Source organism: Nannospalax galili, unplaced genomic scaffold (genome assembly GCF_000622305.1).
Source record: "Nannospalax galili isolate Female #2095 unplaced genomic scaffold, S.galili_v1.0 scaffold649, whole genome shotgun sequence".
Lineage (NCBI taxonomy): Eukaryota > Metazoa > Chordata > Mammalia > Rodentia > Spalacidae > Nannospalax > Nannospalax galili.
Genome location: NW_008359093.1, coordinates 1,182,971 through 1,196,991, shown reverse-complemented (window position 1 = coordinate 1,196,991; position 14,021 = coordinate 1,182,971). Strand labels below are relative to the sequence as shown.

Here is a 14,021-nt window from a genome sequence, read left to right as displayed (position 1 = left end):
GGGTGGCCCAAGGGACTCCCAGATAGTAACCCAGCATAGAACTGGGAAAATGAACAGCAGACCCCAATCTTATCTAAAGAAATATTGACAACTGGTTGCTGCTAGATGAGGAACAGCTGACCTTCCTAAAACAAAGACCTCTAGATAGGCTGACTAGAGTCACCAGATGGACAAGTAGTGGGGAACGGCTGGGGGTGCTGACAACACAGCGGACAGCAGCAGGGATTACAGAGTATAAGGGCTCTAGTTGGGGGAGGGAGGCTATGGGAGGGTTTCATCTGGGAAGTGGGTGTATAGATGAATAAGATGGTTTGGGATGCTCTGTATAATATACACACACCAAAATAATCAACACATTAAAAAAAAAAGAATTATATTTGAGGAGGAAGCATAAAAAGGTACGTCATGTTAATTAGTAGAGGATAAACATCACCACTGAAATCTACCCAATGACTTTATAGGCATACACAGGTGCCAAGGATCCGAATGCAACCGATTATGACTAGTAATAATCAGATACAGATTAGAGATGCATGCGCCAACATCTCAGTTTTATTAGCAAAAACAATGAGTCTTTCTGCAAGAAACAGTATATTTTAAAACGAAATGGAGATCTTTTGTTTTTTTGGTCTTTTTGAGACATCTCCCTGTAGCCCCAGCCAGGCTGGCCTCGAACTCACAGAGATCCTCCTGCCTCTGCCTCCCGAGTGCTGGGATCAAAGGTGCTGGTGAGATCATTTTTAAAAAATATTTTATTTACTATTTTTATTTCATGTGTATGAGTGTATTGCCTGCACGTATGTGAGTGCACCCATGTTGTGCAATACTGCAGAGGACAGAAGAAGGCTTCTGACTTCCCTGGAACTGGAGTTAAGGACGGTTCATAGCTGCCATGTGGGTGCTGGGAATTGACCTCGGGTCCTCTCCAAGAGCAGTCAGTGCTCTTAACCACTGAGCCATCTCTCCAGCCCCCTGGAGATCTTCTCTAGAGGTTAAGTGATTTAATTGTAGAAAGAAGATCGATAGGGTCAGTGGCTTCAGTTGTTCACCTTGCAGATTATGAAGCCTCTTTTCCTATATTTAAGGAGTAAAGATGTCTCAGTTCATGTTCAGTGCATTTCTTTAAGTGCTCAGTGAGGTATCACAGTATTTTAGGAACACAGAAAATTTGTGGTTAAACACTTGGAAAATGTAGGCTTGGACAAATTATACCTTTGGAAATGGAGATCTTTTTTTAAAGGTCAAAAACTCATTCAATTTTATGTTTTACAGGGTTTATACTGAGTTCAAGATTGTATAAATGTATAAATTCAACTGTGAACCTAAAAATTTATAGCCACTTTTGAAAGAGATATATTCTTGCTCTGGAAATTTTTACTGAATATGTTAAAGCTATAATGAAATGCTTCTTCTAATCATGTGGTTATTAAATTAAAAAATTATTATTGGGGCTGGAGAGATGACTCAGCAGTTAAATGTATTTTATTATTTTTATTTCCTGTGTTTGAGTGTATTGCCTGCATGTATGTAAGTACACCGATGTTGTGCAATGTCCATGTAGGTCAGAAGAGGGCGTTGAATCCCCTGGAACTGGAGTTATGGACAGTTGTCAGCTGCCATGTGGGTGCTAGGATTTGAACCCGTCTTCTGCAAGAACAACCAGTGTTCTTAACCCTTGAGCCATCTCTCCAGCCCCTTTATTTTTAAATTTATGTGTATGAATGCTTGGCCTACATATAGATAAGGTCAATGCCTGTGGAGGCCAGAAGAAAGTATCGGATCCTCTGGAACTGGAGTTATGGATGGTTGTTAGCCACCATGTGGGTGCTGGGAATTGAACCCTGGTCCTCTGGAAGAGCAGCAAATGCTCTAGACTGCTAAGCCATCTCTCCAGCCCCAAGGGAGCAAATAACTGTAATCATATACTTGAGCCAGCATAAACCATTTACAGTTCATACAGCACTGGCCAATGCCTTATGCACACCACTACCGTAAATGTTGGCAGGATGGGATGGTTCTGCTTCATTCACATCACCTAGTTTGTTCTGAGACAGAGCTGAGACTGTACTGTCTCACTCATAACTCCCCAAATGTTTTTGAAGGATGAGCACTCGCACATTCTAACCAGGGGACAATGTGGTCACCCCAGTCTGCCTGTGGTTGCTCTGCTTCTCAAGTCTGTCAGCCTTTGGTCCCCTCCCTCTTGTTTTATGTTTTCTCCATTCCCAGGCCACAATGTCTGGAGATACGAATGCTCTTCGCACTTGTGTTGTTTCAGAGCTCCACTCAGTCCTAAAACTCAGAAAGTTAGAATGGCCCATCCTGCATGAAGCTTCAGCAAGGCTCAGTACAGAAGGGGGCACCACAGGGGTGGGACCCTCAGAGGATGAGGAGACCAAATGAACAAAGGTAAGGTCTTTACTCACCTCAGGGAGTATAATCTCTGGCAAGATGGCCATGTCTTCGTTTTCTTCCTTCAGTTGATTAGTGGCTTCAGAGGAGTAGGGAGGCAGTGCTGGAGGAGACACCACATGAAGGATCAGTGGGCATGGTACCCCTTAGGCAGGCAAAACAGTTAGTCCCTGCAACACATGAGCTGTGTACATCCATGCCCCCTTGTGTCCAGTGTTGATCTCTGCACAATGGGTAACCAACTCCCATACCTGGATGGGCCCAGTGTGTTACCCTGTATGACCACTGAGGAACTGGTCTCTCCACTGAGACTTTTCACTCATATCCCCTTTCTTCAGGGTCTGTTTCAGGCCATAGCTTCTCTGAGGCAATGGCCTCACACCTTCTCCTTAGTGGCAAAGTCTGTTTCCAGGCTCCAAGCCTTTGTCATGCTTATGTGCCACCCCCTCCCCCCATTCCCTCTTGCTGCCTTGGGGAAGAAAGGGGTTTTCCCCTGGCCATAGGCTGTACATTCATTTTGTGCACCCATCACCCTAGAAAACAGCCTTGCTCAGTCCTACCACCCCCTCCCCCAAGACTCCTTCAAGTCTGGCCTTCTTCATGTGTTTCTATACTGTCTGTAGGCGTCTACAATGTTCATTCTACTCCAGCTACTGAGAATACATGATGTGATGGAGGGTGGACCACTGCACTGTCAATTCCTTCTGACTACAGTAACTGGATATGTGGTGGACATAATGGAGACCACGGACATTTGGAGCCAGTGAAGCTTTTGCTGGACACTTAGGAAACAGAAACCCTATGCTTGGAGGTCTGCCTGGGAATGAAGCAAACAGAGGGCAGCTGAGCGGCGTGTGGCAGATCTACAGACTGTCTAAAAATCCTTGGCTCATGGCCCTTGGCATATCATCTGGGTTTCTTTCTTAATCTGGTCAATGCCTATTGCAGAAGTAGCTTCCACAAACCCCACTAGTACCCTGCTCTCTTCTAGCACTGCCCATGTGCCTTCACTTGTCATAACCTATCTTTCCTGTGGGACAGCAGGATTGGCAAACTCCCGAGTTCTGTTTAGCCATCACTCCATCCACAGCACCCAGAAAGAGCTGGAAGGCTGTGCGTCAGGATTCCCAGGATGAAATGAAAGCATTGCATCTGACCTTTCATCAAAGCCCATGGAAGGTGCATTCAGGAGCGCAGGGCTGGGTACTACCTCAGGTTTTCATTAGCTCTGACTTGGTAACATGTTGAACAGACAGATGTTCTTGGTCTGGAGTGCGACAATCCCTTCCCTACTCACTCCCAGAACTCTTTGATCCTCCAGGAAGCCCGCACAGAGCTGCCTCTTTCATCACCTTTGCACTGCACTCACCGTCTTCCTTGGATACTGAGGTCATATCCTCCACCAGGGCCACTGCAGCCTGGCAATCTTCTGGGTGCTGTGACTCCACCCACAACTGGAATTTCTCAGGCAGTGCATTTAGGAACTGCTCAAGCACCAGCAACTCCATGATCTGCTCCTTTGAATGTACACTGGGCTGCAGCCACTGGTAACACAGCTCACGAAGTTGGGCCACAGCTTCTCGGGGACCAGTTGACTCTTCATACTGGAAACGTCGGAACTTCCGGTGAGCGGCTTCAGAGTCAGCCACATGCTTGCTCAGCTGTTGAGCTGGCCCCGTGAGATTGCCTGGGCCCAGGTTTTCTTTTCCATTTTCATCATAGAAGGCTTGAATCAGGGCATTCCGAGGACCAGCCACATCCTGGTTCAGTGTAAGGACTTCAACCACTTTGATCTTCGTCAGGGGAGTCTCAGCAGGAAAGGGATTTATTTCAGGTTTCAGAGCAACTCTGGAACATTCTGTAAGTCAAAACCAGACCAAAAGCTAGGCATCATGGCACACTCCTGGTATCTTGGCATTTGGGAGGCAGCAGTGGCATGAGGATTGCTGCAAGTAAAGAGTCCAGCCAGGTCCACACATTGAGTTCTAGGCCAGACAGAGCCCCAAAGTCAGACAGCCTCAAAAAGACAAGGAAAAACAAACCAACCTATCAATAAGGCAAAAACCAGAAAAGCAGGGCTGGGTATGTGGCTCAGCTGGCAGAGAACTGCTTAGTATGCATCAAGTCCTACGTTCAATATGCACAAAACAGGCATGGTGGGTCAAGCCTGTAATCCCAGCGCTCATACAGTACAAGCAGGAGGATCAGAAGAACCTATAGATCAGAGATCTATAAATCTCCAGGGGATCCGACACTGTCTTCTGACCTCTGTGGGCATCGCACGATATGGGTGCACTAACATACATGTAGGCAATACACTCATACACATAAAATAAAAATAATAAATTAAAAACAAAAATGGCACCAAAGGGAAATATATACAAAATGAAGTGGGGAAAGAGGAGTCATAGGAAGGACATAAAGTTAACAGAGCAGTAAGCTGCAGCAGTGGTTTAAGTCCCTCGTAATGTGGAAGCCTTAGCGAGTGGCTACTTGATGCTGTACATCTTGAAGCAAAGCCTAGAACTGGGGGCTTCAGACTTCTGTGGACCATCGACTAGGACTGAATTTTACAGACCCAAACAAGACAAAGTCAAGAAGGCTGGAGTTTCTTGACTTACAGTTTGGTTATGTCTCTTATTGTTTCCTGTGGTGCTGAGGACTGAACCCCTGCTAAGCAAGTGCTCTATCACTGAGCTACTTCTCTCCCGCTGGTGGTTGTTCCGACAAACTCAATATCAGAAGCAGACAATGCACTTGTACCTAACCTATTGAACAGCACGTGAACCGATTTAATTTTGGTTTTGAGACAGGGTCTCCCTATAACCCTAGCTAGCCTGGAACTCACTATGTAGACCAGGCTGGTCTTGATCTCAAAGGGATCTGCCTGCCTCTGCCTCCAGAGTGCTGAGATTAATGGCATGTGCCATCATGCCCAGCATACACTGATTTTTGAACCAGCACAAATTTGAAAAAAAATTAAGTCGAATTGCCATTGAAGTCTATACAAACTGTAGTTTGTCTACACAGCAAAGGATTTAACAATAAGAATTACTAATATATGTTATAATTGAAATAAACCTTGAAAATATCCTAAGTGAAAGCAGCCAAATACAAAAGACTATACATATTGCATAATTACATTTGTATGAAATATCCAAGAATAGGCAAATCCATAGATATAGAAAACAAATCAGTATTTGCCAAGAGATAGAAGAATTGAAGGGATTGGACAGTGATGGCTAACTGATATGGGTTTCTCTTTAGGGTGATAAAAATGGTCTGGAATTGGATGATTGTGATGGTTGTATAACTTTATGAACATAATAAAACCACTCAATCACATACTGTAAAGGGGTTAACTTTGAAGGCAGGTGGTGGCACATGCCTTTAATCCCAGCACTCAGAAGGCAGAGGCAGGTAGAGCTCTGTGAATTCCAGGTCATCCTGATCTACTTAGTGAGTTACAGGCCAGCTAGAGCTACATAGTGAGATGCTGTCTCAAAACAAACAAACAAACAAATAAATAAAGTAAATAATGAAGAGCTGGAGATGTGGCTCAGTAGTTAAGAGAGTGTACTGCTCTTACAGAGGATCCAAGTTCAGTTCTCAGCACCCACACTGGGTAGTTTACAATTCCTTATAATTCTAGGGGATCTTCTGGCCTCCAAGGGCACCTGTACTCACATGTACATACCCACACACAGATACACACAAATACACATAATTATATATATGTATATACATATACACATATGAGGGTATATTAAATTGGGCATGGGTAGTGGGAGGAGGTGTGGATAGGGGAGGGGATCTAAATACCATCAAACTATATTGTATAAAAATCACAAAAATTAAAAAAAATTAAAAAAAGTTTTAAAAAGTGAGGTTGGGCATGGTGGTGCATCCTTTTTAATTCCAGCACTTGGGAGGCAGAGGCAGGTTTATCTCTGTGTAGATCTCTGTGTAGACCAGGCTGGCCTTGAACTCACAGAGATCTGACTGCCTCTGTCTACTGAGTGCCAGGATTATTTTTTTATGTGTATGAATGTTTTGTCTGCATGTATGGAAGTGCACCCATGTTGTGCAATGCGTGTGGAGGTCAGAAGAGGGCATCGGATTCCCCTGGAACTGCAGTTACAAATGGTTAGTTGATATGTGGGTGCTAGGATTTGAACCCAGGTCTTTTGCAAGAACTGCCAGTGTTCTTACCGCTGAGCTATCTCTCCAGCCCCATGATTCCTGATTACACACACACACACACACACACACACACAAAGTACTGATACTAGTCCAAGGTAGCCTGGAACCTTTTTCTTTTTCCATTTTCACGTGAGTGTGGTGTGCATGTGTGAGGGCATGCACCTGTGTGTGCCTGCATGTGGAGGATGGATGTTGGAAATTATTCTCGATGATTCTTCAACTTTATTCATTGAGAGTCTCTCAATCAAAACCAGAGTTTGCGGATGTGGCTATTCTCACTAGCTAGCTTGCTCTAGGGATTCTATGTCTGCCTTCCAAGGCTGGAATTATAGGCAGGCTACTATGCCCATCTGGCATTTACCTGGGTTCTGGGGATCTGAACTCTAATCCTTATGTTTGTATGGCAAAGACTTTAACCACTGAGCCATTTCCCCAGCCCCTACCATGGAGCTTCTGATCCTCCTGCCTCCATCCCCTTTGTGCTGGATTACAGACGTACACCACACTCAGCTTTCTCTTGCTTGCATCTGTAATGTTTAACAGGGTGAGCAATGTCAAGAGTGAGCTTGTTTTCATCCTTGCTATTAGAGGCATGAATGGCTTAGATGCTTTTGCCAGGCCGACTTACTCATGGGCAGCGAGCATTTCAGACACAGACATGTAGAGGCACTGAGAAAAGGAATATATAGACAGTGGGCAGGCCACATGTGGTAAAAGACCCAAATAAGGACTATATGACTGCCAATGCCCCCTTTTATTGCATACCCCCACCCCAAGCAGTAACTTCTAATCAGAGTTCTTACAAATGTGTAAACGCTTCTCTATTTGCTTTTTTTTTTTTTTGGTCTTTTTGAGACAGGGTCTCCTTGTAGCCCCAGCTGTCCTGGAACTCACTATGTAGACCAGGCTGGCCTCAAACTCACAAAGATCCACTTGCCTCTGCCTTCCAAGTGCTGGGATTAAAGGTGTGCGATACCATGCCTGGCTATTTGCTTTTTATTTTAATTTTTTTTTTTTTTGTCTTTTTGAGACAGGGTCTCCCTGTAGCTCCACCTGTCCTGGAGCTCACCATGTACACCAGGCTGGCCTTGAACTCACAGAGATCCGCCCGCCTCTTTCTCCCAAGTGCTGGGATTAAAGGTGCAAGCCACCATGCCCAGCACTATTTGCTTTTTAAATATTTAATTTTATTTTATGTGTATGAGTATCGTGCCTGCATGTGTGTAAGTGGACCTGTGTCTTGCAATGCCCATGGAGGTCAGAGGGTACTGGATCCCCTGGACTTGGAGTTACCTGCCATATGGGTGCCTGGAACAGAACCCATGTCCCCTGCAACAGCAGTCAGTACTCTTAACCACTGATCCATCTCTCTAGACCACTGTTTGCTTTTTAGACTCTACTAAACACAGGATGGTGGCTCTTTTGCTACAGCTGTCTCCAAGCAGATTCCTCAGAGGATGCTCACTGGCATGGTTTGTTTCCTTAACCTACAATTCTCGGGCAACATGGTGTTTGTTAGAGCAACAATGAAGAAACAGGCAGTTGGAAATCATCCATAAAAGCTGTGAGAAGCTCCCATTTAAAAAAGTTATTTATTATGTGTATGAGTGTTTTGCCTGTATGTAAGTGCACCTGTACATGCAATGCCTCTGGAGGCTAGAAGAGGAAGTTAGATCTCCTGGAACTGGAGTTATGGACCACTGTGAGTCGGCATGTGGGTGCTGGGAACTAAACCTGGGTCCTCCAAGAGCAGCTAGGGCTCTTGATTGCTGAGTCATCTTTCCAGCCCCAACTCCCATGATTTAAGAGGCTGTTCCAAGGTATTTGCCACCCGAAGTATGAACCATGGTGCTTTAGTTTCTTTTTCTGTTGCTGTGATAAAATATCCTGACAAAAGTAATTAACGGAAAAAGGGTTTATTTGGCCAACAACTTCAGGTCACAGTCCATCATGGCAGGGACATCACAGAGGCAGACACTTGAGGCAGCTGGTGACAGTGCATCCACAGTAAAGAAGCAGAGAGCAAGGATGAACAACAGCCCAGTATTCCCTTCCCAGGGAACTGCACCATTCGCAATGGATGGGCCTTCCTGCCTCAACTTAGAGAATCCCTAGAGACATGCTCAGAGGCCAACCTAAGCTAGAAAACCCCTCATGGAGACTCCCTTCCTCGGTTGAGTCTGGTTTGTGGCAAGTTGACAACCATTTCACAAGGCTACACTAAAACAAATAAACACAAAACAAATCAAAACCCAACATATCCTTTAGAGTGTCAGCTGCAATTCTGTTTATATCCTCAGAACCTGCTAAAGCTAGCTCTCAGATAGCTGGCTTCAGCAGTCTTAATTGGCTAGGCAGTTAGGGTAAAAAGACCCCAAAGAAAAGTAGCCAATTTCTTGGCTAAAAGTCAAAATGTCCTTGGGCCTCTTAGCAACATGCTCTGTTCCAAAGCCCAAAATGTCTGAAGTATTTGGGAGCTTTTTATCTAATCCTTAAAACTCATGGACAGCAGCTATAAAATGAGTATCAAGTTCCAAAGGTACAGAAGGGACACAGTAAAAAGTAAATTACCCTCCCACCCAGTGTCCCTTCCAGAACAATCACAGCCTATCAGTTTCCATATGATTCCAGTGGTATATAACTGGCACAGTAGTATTTGTATGTTTATATTTGAATGTATTTTAGAAAGTTTACACAGCTATACAGTAAAACAGATTATCTTCATTCACATATTTTAAGAAGCACAAATAGTTCTATATCAGCACATAAGGAGCTGACCCCTGACCCATTTTTGCATACCAAGTACTATTAAGTTACATGTGTTGTTCATTATCTGTATGGGGAAAGAACTCTAAATTTTTAGCTTGCTTTTTATTCTGTACTTCATCAATTGCTTTTGAATTTTGTATAAAAAATACTTTTTCACCTTTCTTTACTGCTGAATAGAACTCCATTGGGTAAATATACCACATTTTTGTTAACCACTCGTCAGCTGAGGAGTATTTAGGTTGCTTCCAACTCTTAGCTATTGTGAAAAGAGCAGCAACAAACATGGTTGCACAAGTGTCTCTACAATAGGATGAGTCCTTTGGGTATATGCCAAGGAGTGGAATAACCAGGTCATGTGGTAGGTTCAGTTTTAGTTTTTTTTTTTTTTTGAGACAGCGTCTCCCTGTAGCCCCAGCTGTCCTGGAACTCACTATGTAGACCAGGCTGGCCTTGAACTCACAGAGATCTGCCTGACTCTGCCTCCAGAGTGCTGGGATTAAAGGTGTGCGCTACTGCACCCGGCTCAGTTTTAAAGAGTTCACACGGTTTTCCAAAGAGGTTGCACGAGTTTGCAATCACACCGCAGTGAATGAGTGTTCCCTTCTCCACAAATGGCATATGTTCCTCGCCAGCATTTGCTATCATTTGCTTTCTTGACCCTAGCCAGTCTGATTGGGGTAAGGTGATACCTTAGGGTGGTTTAATTTGCATTTCTCTTATTACTAACGATGTTGAACACTTTTTGAGATGTTTCTTAGCCATCTTTATTTCTTCATTTGAGAACTCTCTGTTTAGATCTTTAGCCCATCTTTTAATTGGGTCATTTCGTTTCTTAATTCTTTGTTTTTTGAATTCTTTATATATTCTGGATATTAAACCCTTGTGGTGAAGATTTTTTCCCACTCTGTGGGGTTGGGTTTTCTCTTCAATTTTTGATTGTTTCTTTTGCTGTACAGAAGCTTTTTAGTTTAATGAGGTCCCACTTGTTGATTGCTGACCTTCATTCTTGAGCAACTGCTGTCTGATTTAGAAAATCCTTTCCTACACCTATATCTTGTAAGTTACTGCCAATGTTTTCTTCTAATAGTTTCAGGGTTTCCAGTTTCACATTGAGGTCTTTGACCCATTTGGAGTTGATTTTTTTGTGCAAGGTGAAAGGATCTAGTTTCATTCTTCTACAAGTGGAGATCCAGTTTTGCCAGCCACCATTTGTTGAAGATGCTGTCTTTCCTCCATTGTGTGTTCTTGGCACCTTTGTCAAATAGCAGGTGGCTGAAATTGTGTGTACTTGGGTTTGGATTGTCAATGATGTTCCACTGATCTATATGTCTATTTTTGCACCAGTACTATGCTGTTTTTAAGACTATAGCTCTGTAGTATACTTTGAGATCTGGTATAGTAATCCCCCAGTGGTGCTCCTTGTGTTCTGGGTTGCTTTGGCTATCCGGGGCTTCCATATGAATTTAAGGATTTTTTTTCTAATTCTGTGAAGTATGTCATGGGATTTTGATTGAAATTGCATTAAATCTATATATTGCTTTTGGTAGGATGGTCATTTTCACAATATTAGTTCTTCCAATCCATGAGCACGGGAGGTCCTTTCATCTCCTGGTGTCTTCCTCAATCTTTCTTTAATGATGTAAAATTTTCATTGTAGAGATCTTTGGTGTCTTTGGTCAGATTTATTCCAAGACATTTTACTTTTTTCAGCTATTGTGAATGGGAGCATTTCCCTGTATTCTTTCTCCAATTGCTTGTTATTGGTATATAGAAAGGCTACTGATTTTTGTAGATTGATTTTTATAACTTGCCACTACACTGAAAGTGTTGATCAGTTCTAGGAGTTTTCTGGTGGAACTTTTGGGATTTCTTAGGTATAGCATCATATCATCTGCAAAAAGCGATAGTTTTATGTCTTCTTTTCCAGTTAGTACTCCTTTAATTTCCTTCTCCTGTTTTATTGCTTTAGAAAGAGTTTCAAGCACTATGTTGAAAAGGAGTGGAGATAGTGGACATCCTTGTCTGGTTCCTGACTTTAATGGGGATGCTTCCAGTTTTTCTCCATTTAGAATATGCTGGCTATGGGTTTGCTGTATATAGCTTTAATTATGCTGAGGTATATTCCCTCCAGTGCAGTTCTCTCTAGGACTTTGAACATATATGCATGCTGAATTTTGTCAAAAGCCTTTTATGTACCTATTGAGATGATAATGTGTTTTTATCTTTGAGTCCATTTATATGATTAATGATGTTTATTGATTTGCATATATTGAACCATCCCTGCATCTCTGGGATAAAGCCTACTTGATCATGGCGAATGATCTTTTTCATGTGTCTGTATGCAGTTTGCGAGTATTTTGTTGAAAATTTTTGCATGAAATTTGCAGGTAAATGGATGGATCTAGAAACTGTTATACTAAGTGAAGTAACACAGACTCAGAAAAACAAATGACGTATGTTCTCTCTCATATGTGGATCCTAGCACCAAATCCTTTTAAATTCCAGGTTCTTTTAATAAGATGAGGGTATACAGCAGTCCCTTCTGCATGAAATAACTACCATCATTATGATTTCAGCTGAGTCTGATCACTAAACATCGTCATAACTGGGCTTGTTGACGGCTGTGCTCATTTATTAAAGGAGTGCCAAGCAGGATCATTGGACCTCATCGTATTATCCTGCCACTCTTCCCTGCCAACTGTATGTAATTTGACCCTCAACACACACGGCCTCCAGGATTTGGAGAGGGCTAAAGTATACAATCTGGGAAAGGTTAGGAAGAGAAGGAATGACCCATGCTGGGTAAAGGCTTTCCAGTGTGCATACTCTCAGGTCATACATACACCTCAGCAAACCCACAGTTATTTTGGTAAGTAAGCTCAATAAATTCATTGGTTCCCCAGTAAAACTTTAATCAAACATTGGCTCGACACTAGAACCTTGAAAGGGAATAAGCATTGCTTAGCATCTCCAGGAAAAGAAGTCTCACGAGTTAATCAACTAGTTTAAGGAACAAAATATATATCTAGTCAATATTTTTCTGAGAATATTTTGTTTTTGTCCCAAGCCTTATCTACATAGCACATGATAATTAAAAGTACCAGACTGGTGGAACACCTCTTACTGGATGTTTAACAGCCACAGTTTGAGGCCTATACTAATGTGGTCAGTACTAATGTGGTCAGAAGGACTTAAAGGACAGTTTTTGTTCCTTGCCCTCCAAGGTCAACTAAGTTCCAGGGGACTATGGAACATCTCTTAAAATGTCCTGTAACTGTGGTGAATCATCTGTCCTCTTGTTCAGGGAGGACATGGAGACCTTACTGGATGTTTAACAGCCACAGTTTGAGGCCTATACTAATGTGGTCAGTACTAATGTGGTCAGAAGGACTTAAAGGACAGTTTTTGTTCCTTGCCCTCCAAGGTCAACTAAGTTCCAGGGGACTATGGAACATCTCTTAAAATGTCCTGTAACTGTGGTGAATCATCTGTCCTCTTGTTCAGGGAGGACATGGAGACGCCACCAGATGGGCTTGAACCAGTGTCCAGTCTACAAAGAGGAAGGTGAACTCAGAGGAAACATCTCATTCATGCTTCCAAGTGAAGCCAGACATGGTTGAGCAGGACCTTTGACTTATCTTCACATAGATGGAACTGGTAAAAGAAAGGAGCCAGGAGCTCCTTCCAAGCCCATGTGACTCCTGAGGAACAAATTCTCAAATGACCTTAAGTGTAAAAATAAATTATTTGGGCCAACTGTATGGTCTGAAACACCCAAAAGGAAAGTATAACCAAAGAGTAAAGTCATCAGTATATTTCTTTAAGAGTTCAAGGGATTACACTTCCCAGACATTAGGCTTAAGTCTATATAAAAAGTTATTTAGACAATTATTTCTCATTGATGATTTTGTTCCTAACCACAAAGTGCCACTCAGATGTAAGACTTCAAATCTTGGTCTCCAATACTGTAGTGCCCACCTGTAGCTAAGGGAGACAACAAGCTATTGTTGTAAAATGATGTATAAACTTGTTTTCTCCCCCTATCTAGAAGTCGCCTTTGAGAGAGCATTGACACCGATTCTTATCACTCCAACAGCTATCAAAATACCTGAAAGCAAATCCTGAATCCATCACTCTAGAGTCCAGCCTTGGAAGATAAAAGAAAAATGAGGAGGAACCCAATAGAAGGATGCTTTTGGAAGCCCTTGTCAAGAAATTCCAATGGACTCTCATATGAATATTTGAAAATTGCCCTGTTTTTTTTTCTAGTTCCCTGTCTAGAACTTGTAATGCTAATTACTCTTGCCTTTACTTCTCCTTCATATCTCCTATTCACAATTCAAAGACTTTCTTTTCCTCCTCGAGATAAGAGTTATGCAATTTGAGAGTCTTTTATATAGATCCACTGAAGGGGTAACTCCAGTTGCCTCACCCTGCATCCCTGTTCAGCATGGAAGAAGCCAGAGTGGTTTGCGTCCCTATTCCCTACTGGCAATTTGGGTAACCTCTTCAGAGGATGGTGTGATAAGAATAGGAGGTAGGAATTGGCTAGGCAGTTAGGGTAAAAAGACCCCAAAGAAAAGCAGCCAGTTTCTTGGCTAAAACTCATAATGTCCCTGGGACTCAGCAAAATATTC

The 14,021-nt window shown here is 42.7% G+C and overlaps 1 protein-coding gene across 4 annotated transcripts in view; it reads right to left on the bottom strand.

Moving 5' to 3' along the window:
• The window catches only part of Znf274 (zinc finger protein 274), a 29,415-nt gene that overhangs the window by 5,746 nt on the left and 9,648 nt on the right, over positions 1-14,021 (bottom strand). For 3 of the 4 annotated variants that reach the window (XM_029558457.1, XM_029558456.1, XM_017795518.2), the window contains 2 exons: positions 3,782-4,270; positions 2,427-2,515 (listed from right to left, as the gene is read on the bottom strand). In XM_029558457.1, the coding sequence (XP_029414317.1) occupies positions 2,427-2,515; positions 3,782-4,270 (578 nt within the window). The remainder of the gene's footprint in view (positions 1-2,426; positions 2,516-3,781; positions 4,271-14,021) is intronic. The other variant, XM_029558458.1, reaches the window with a different exon arrangement.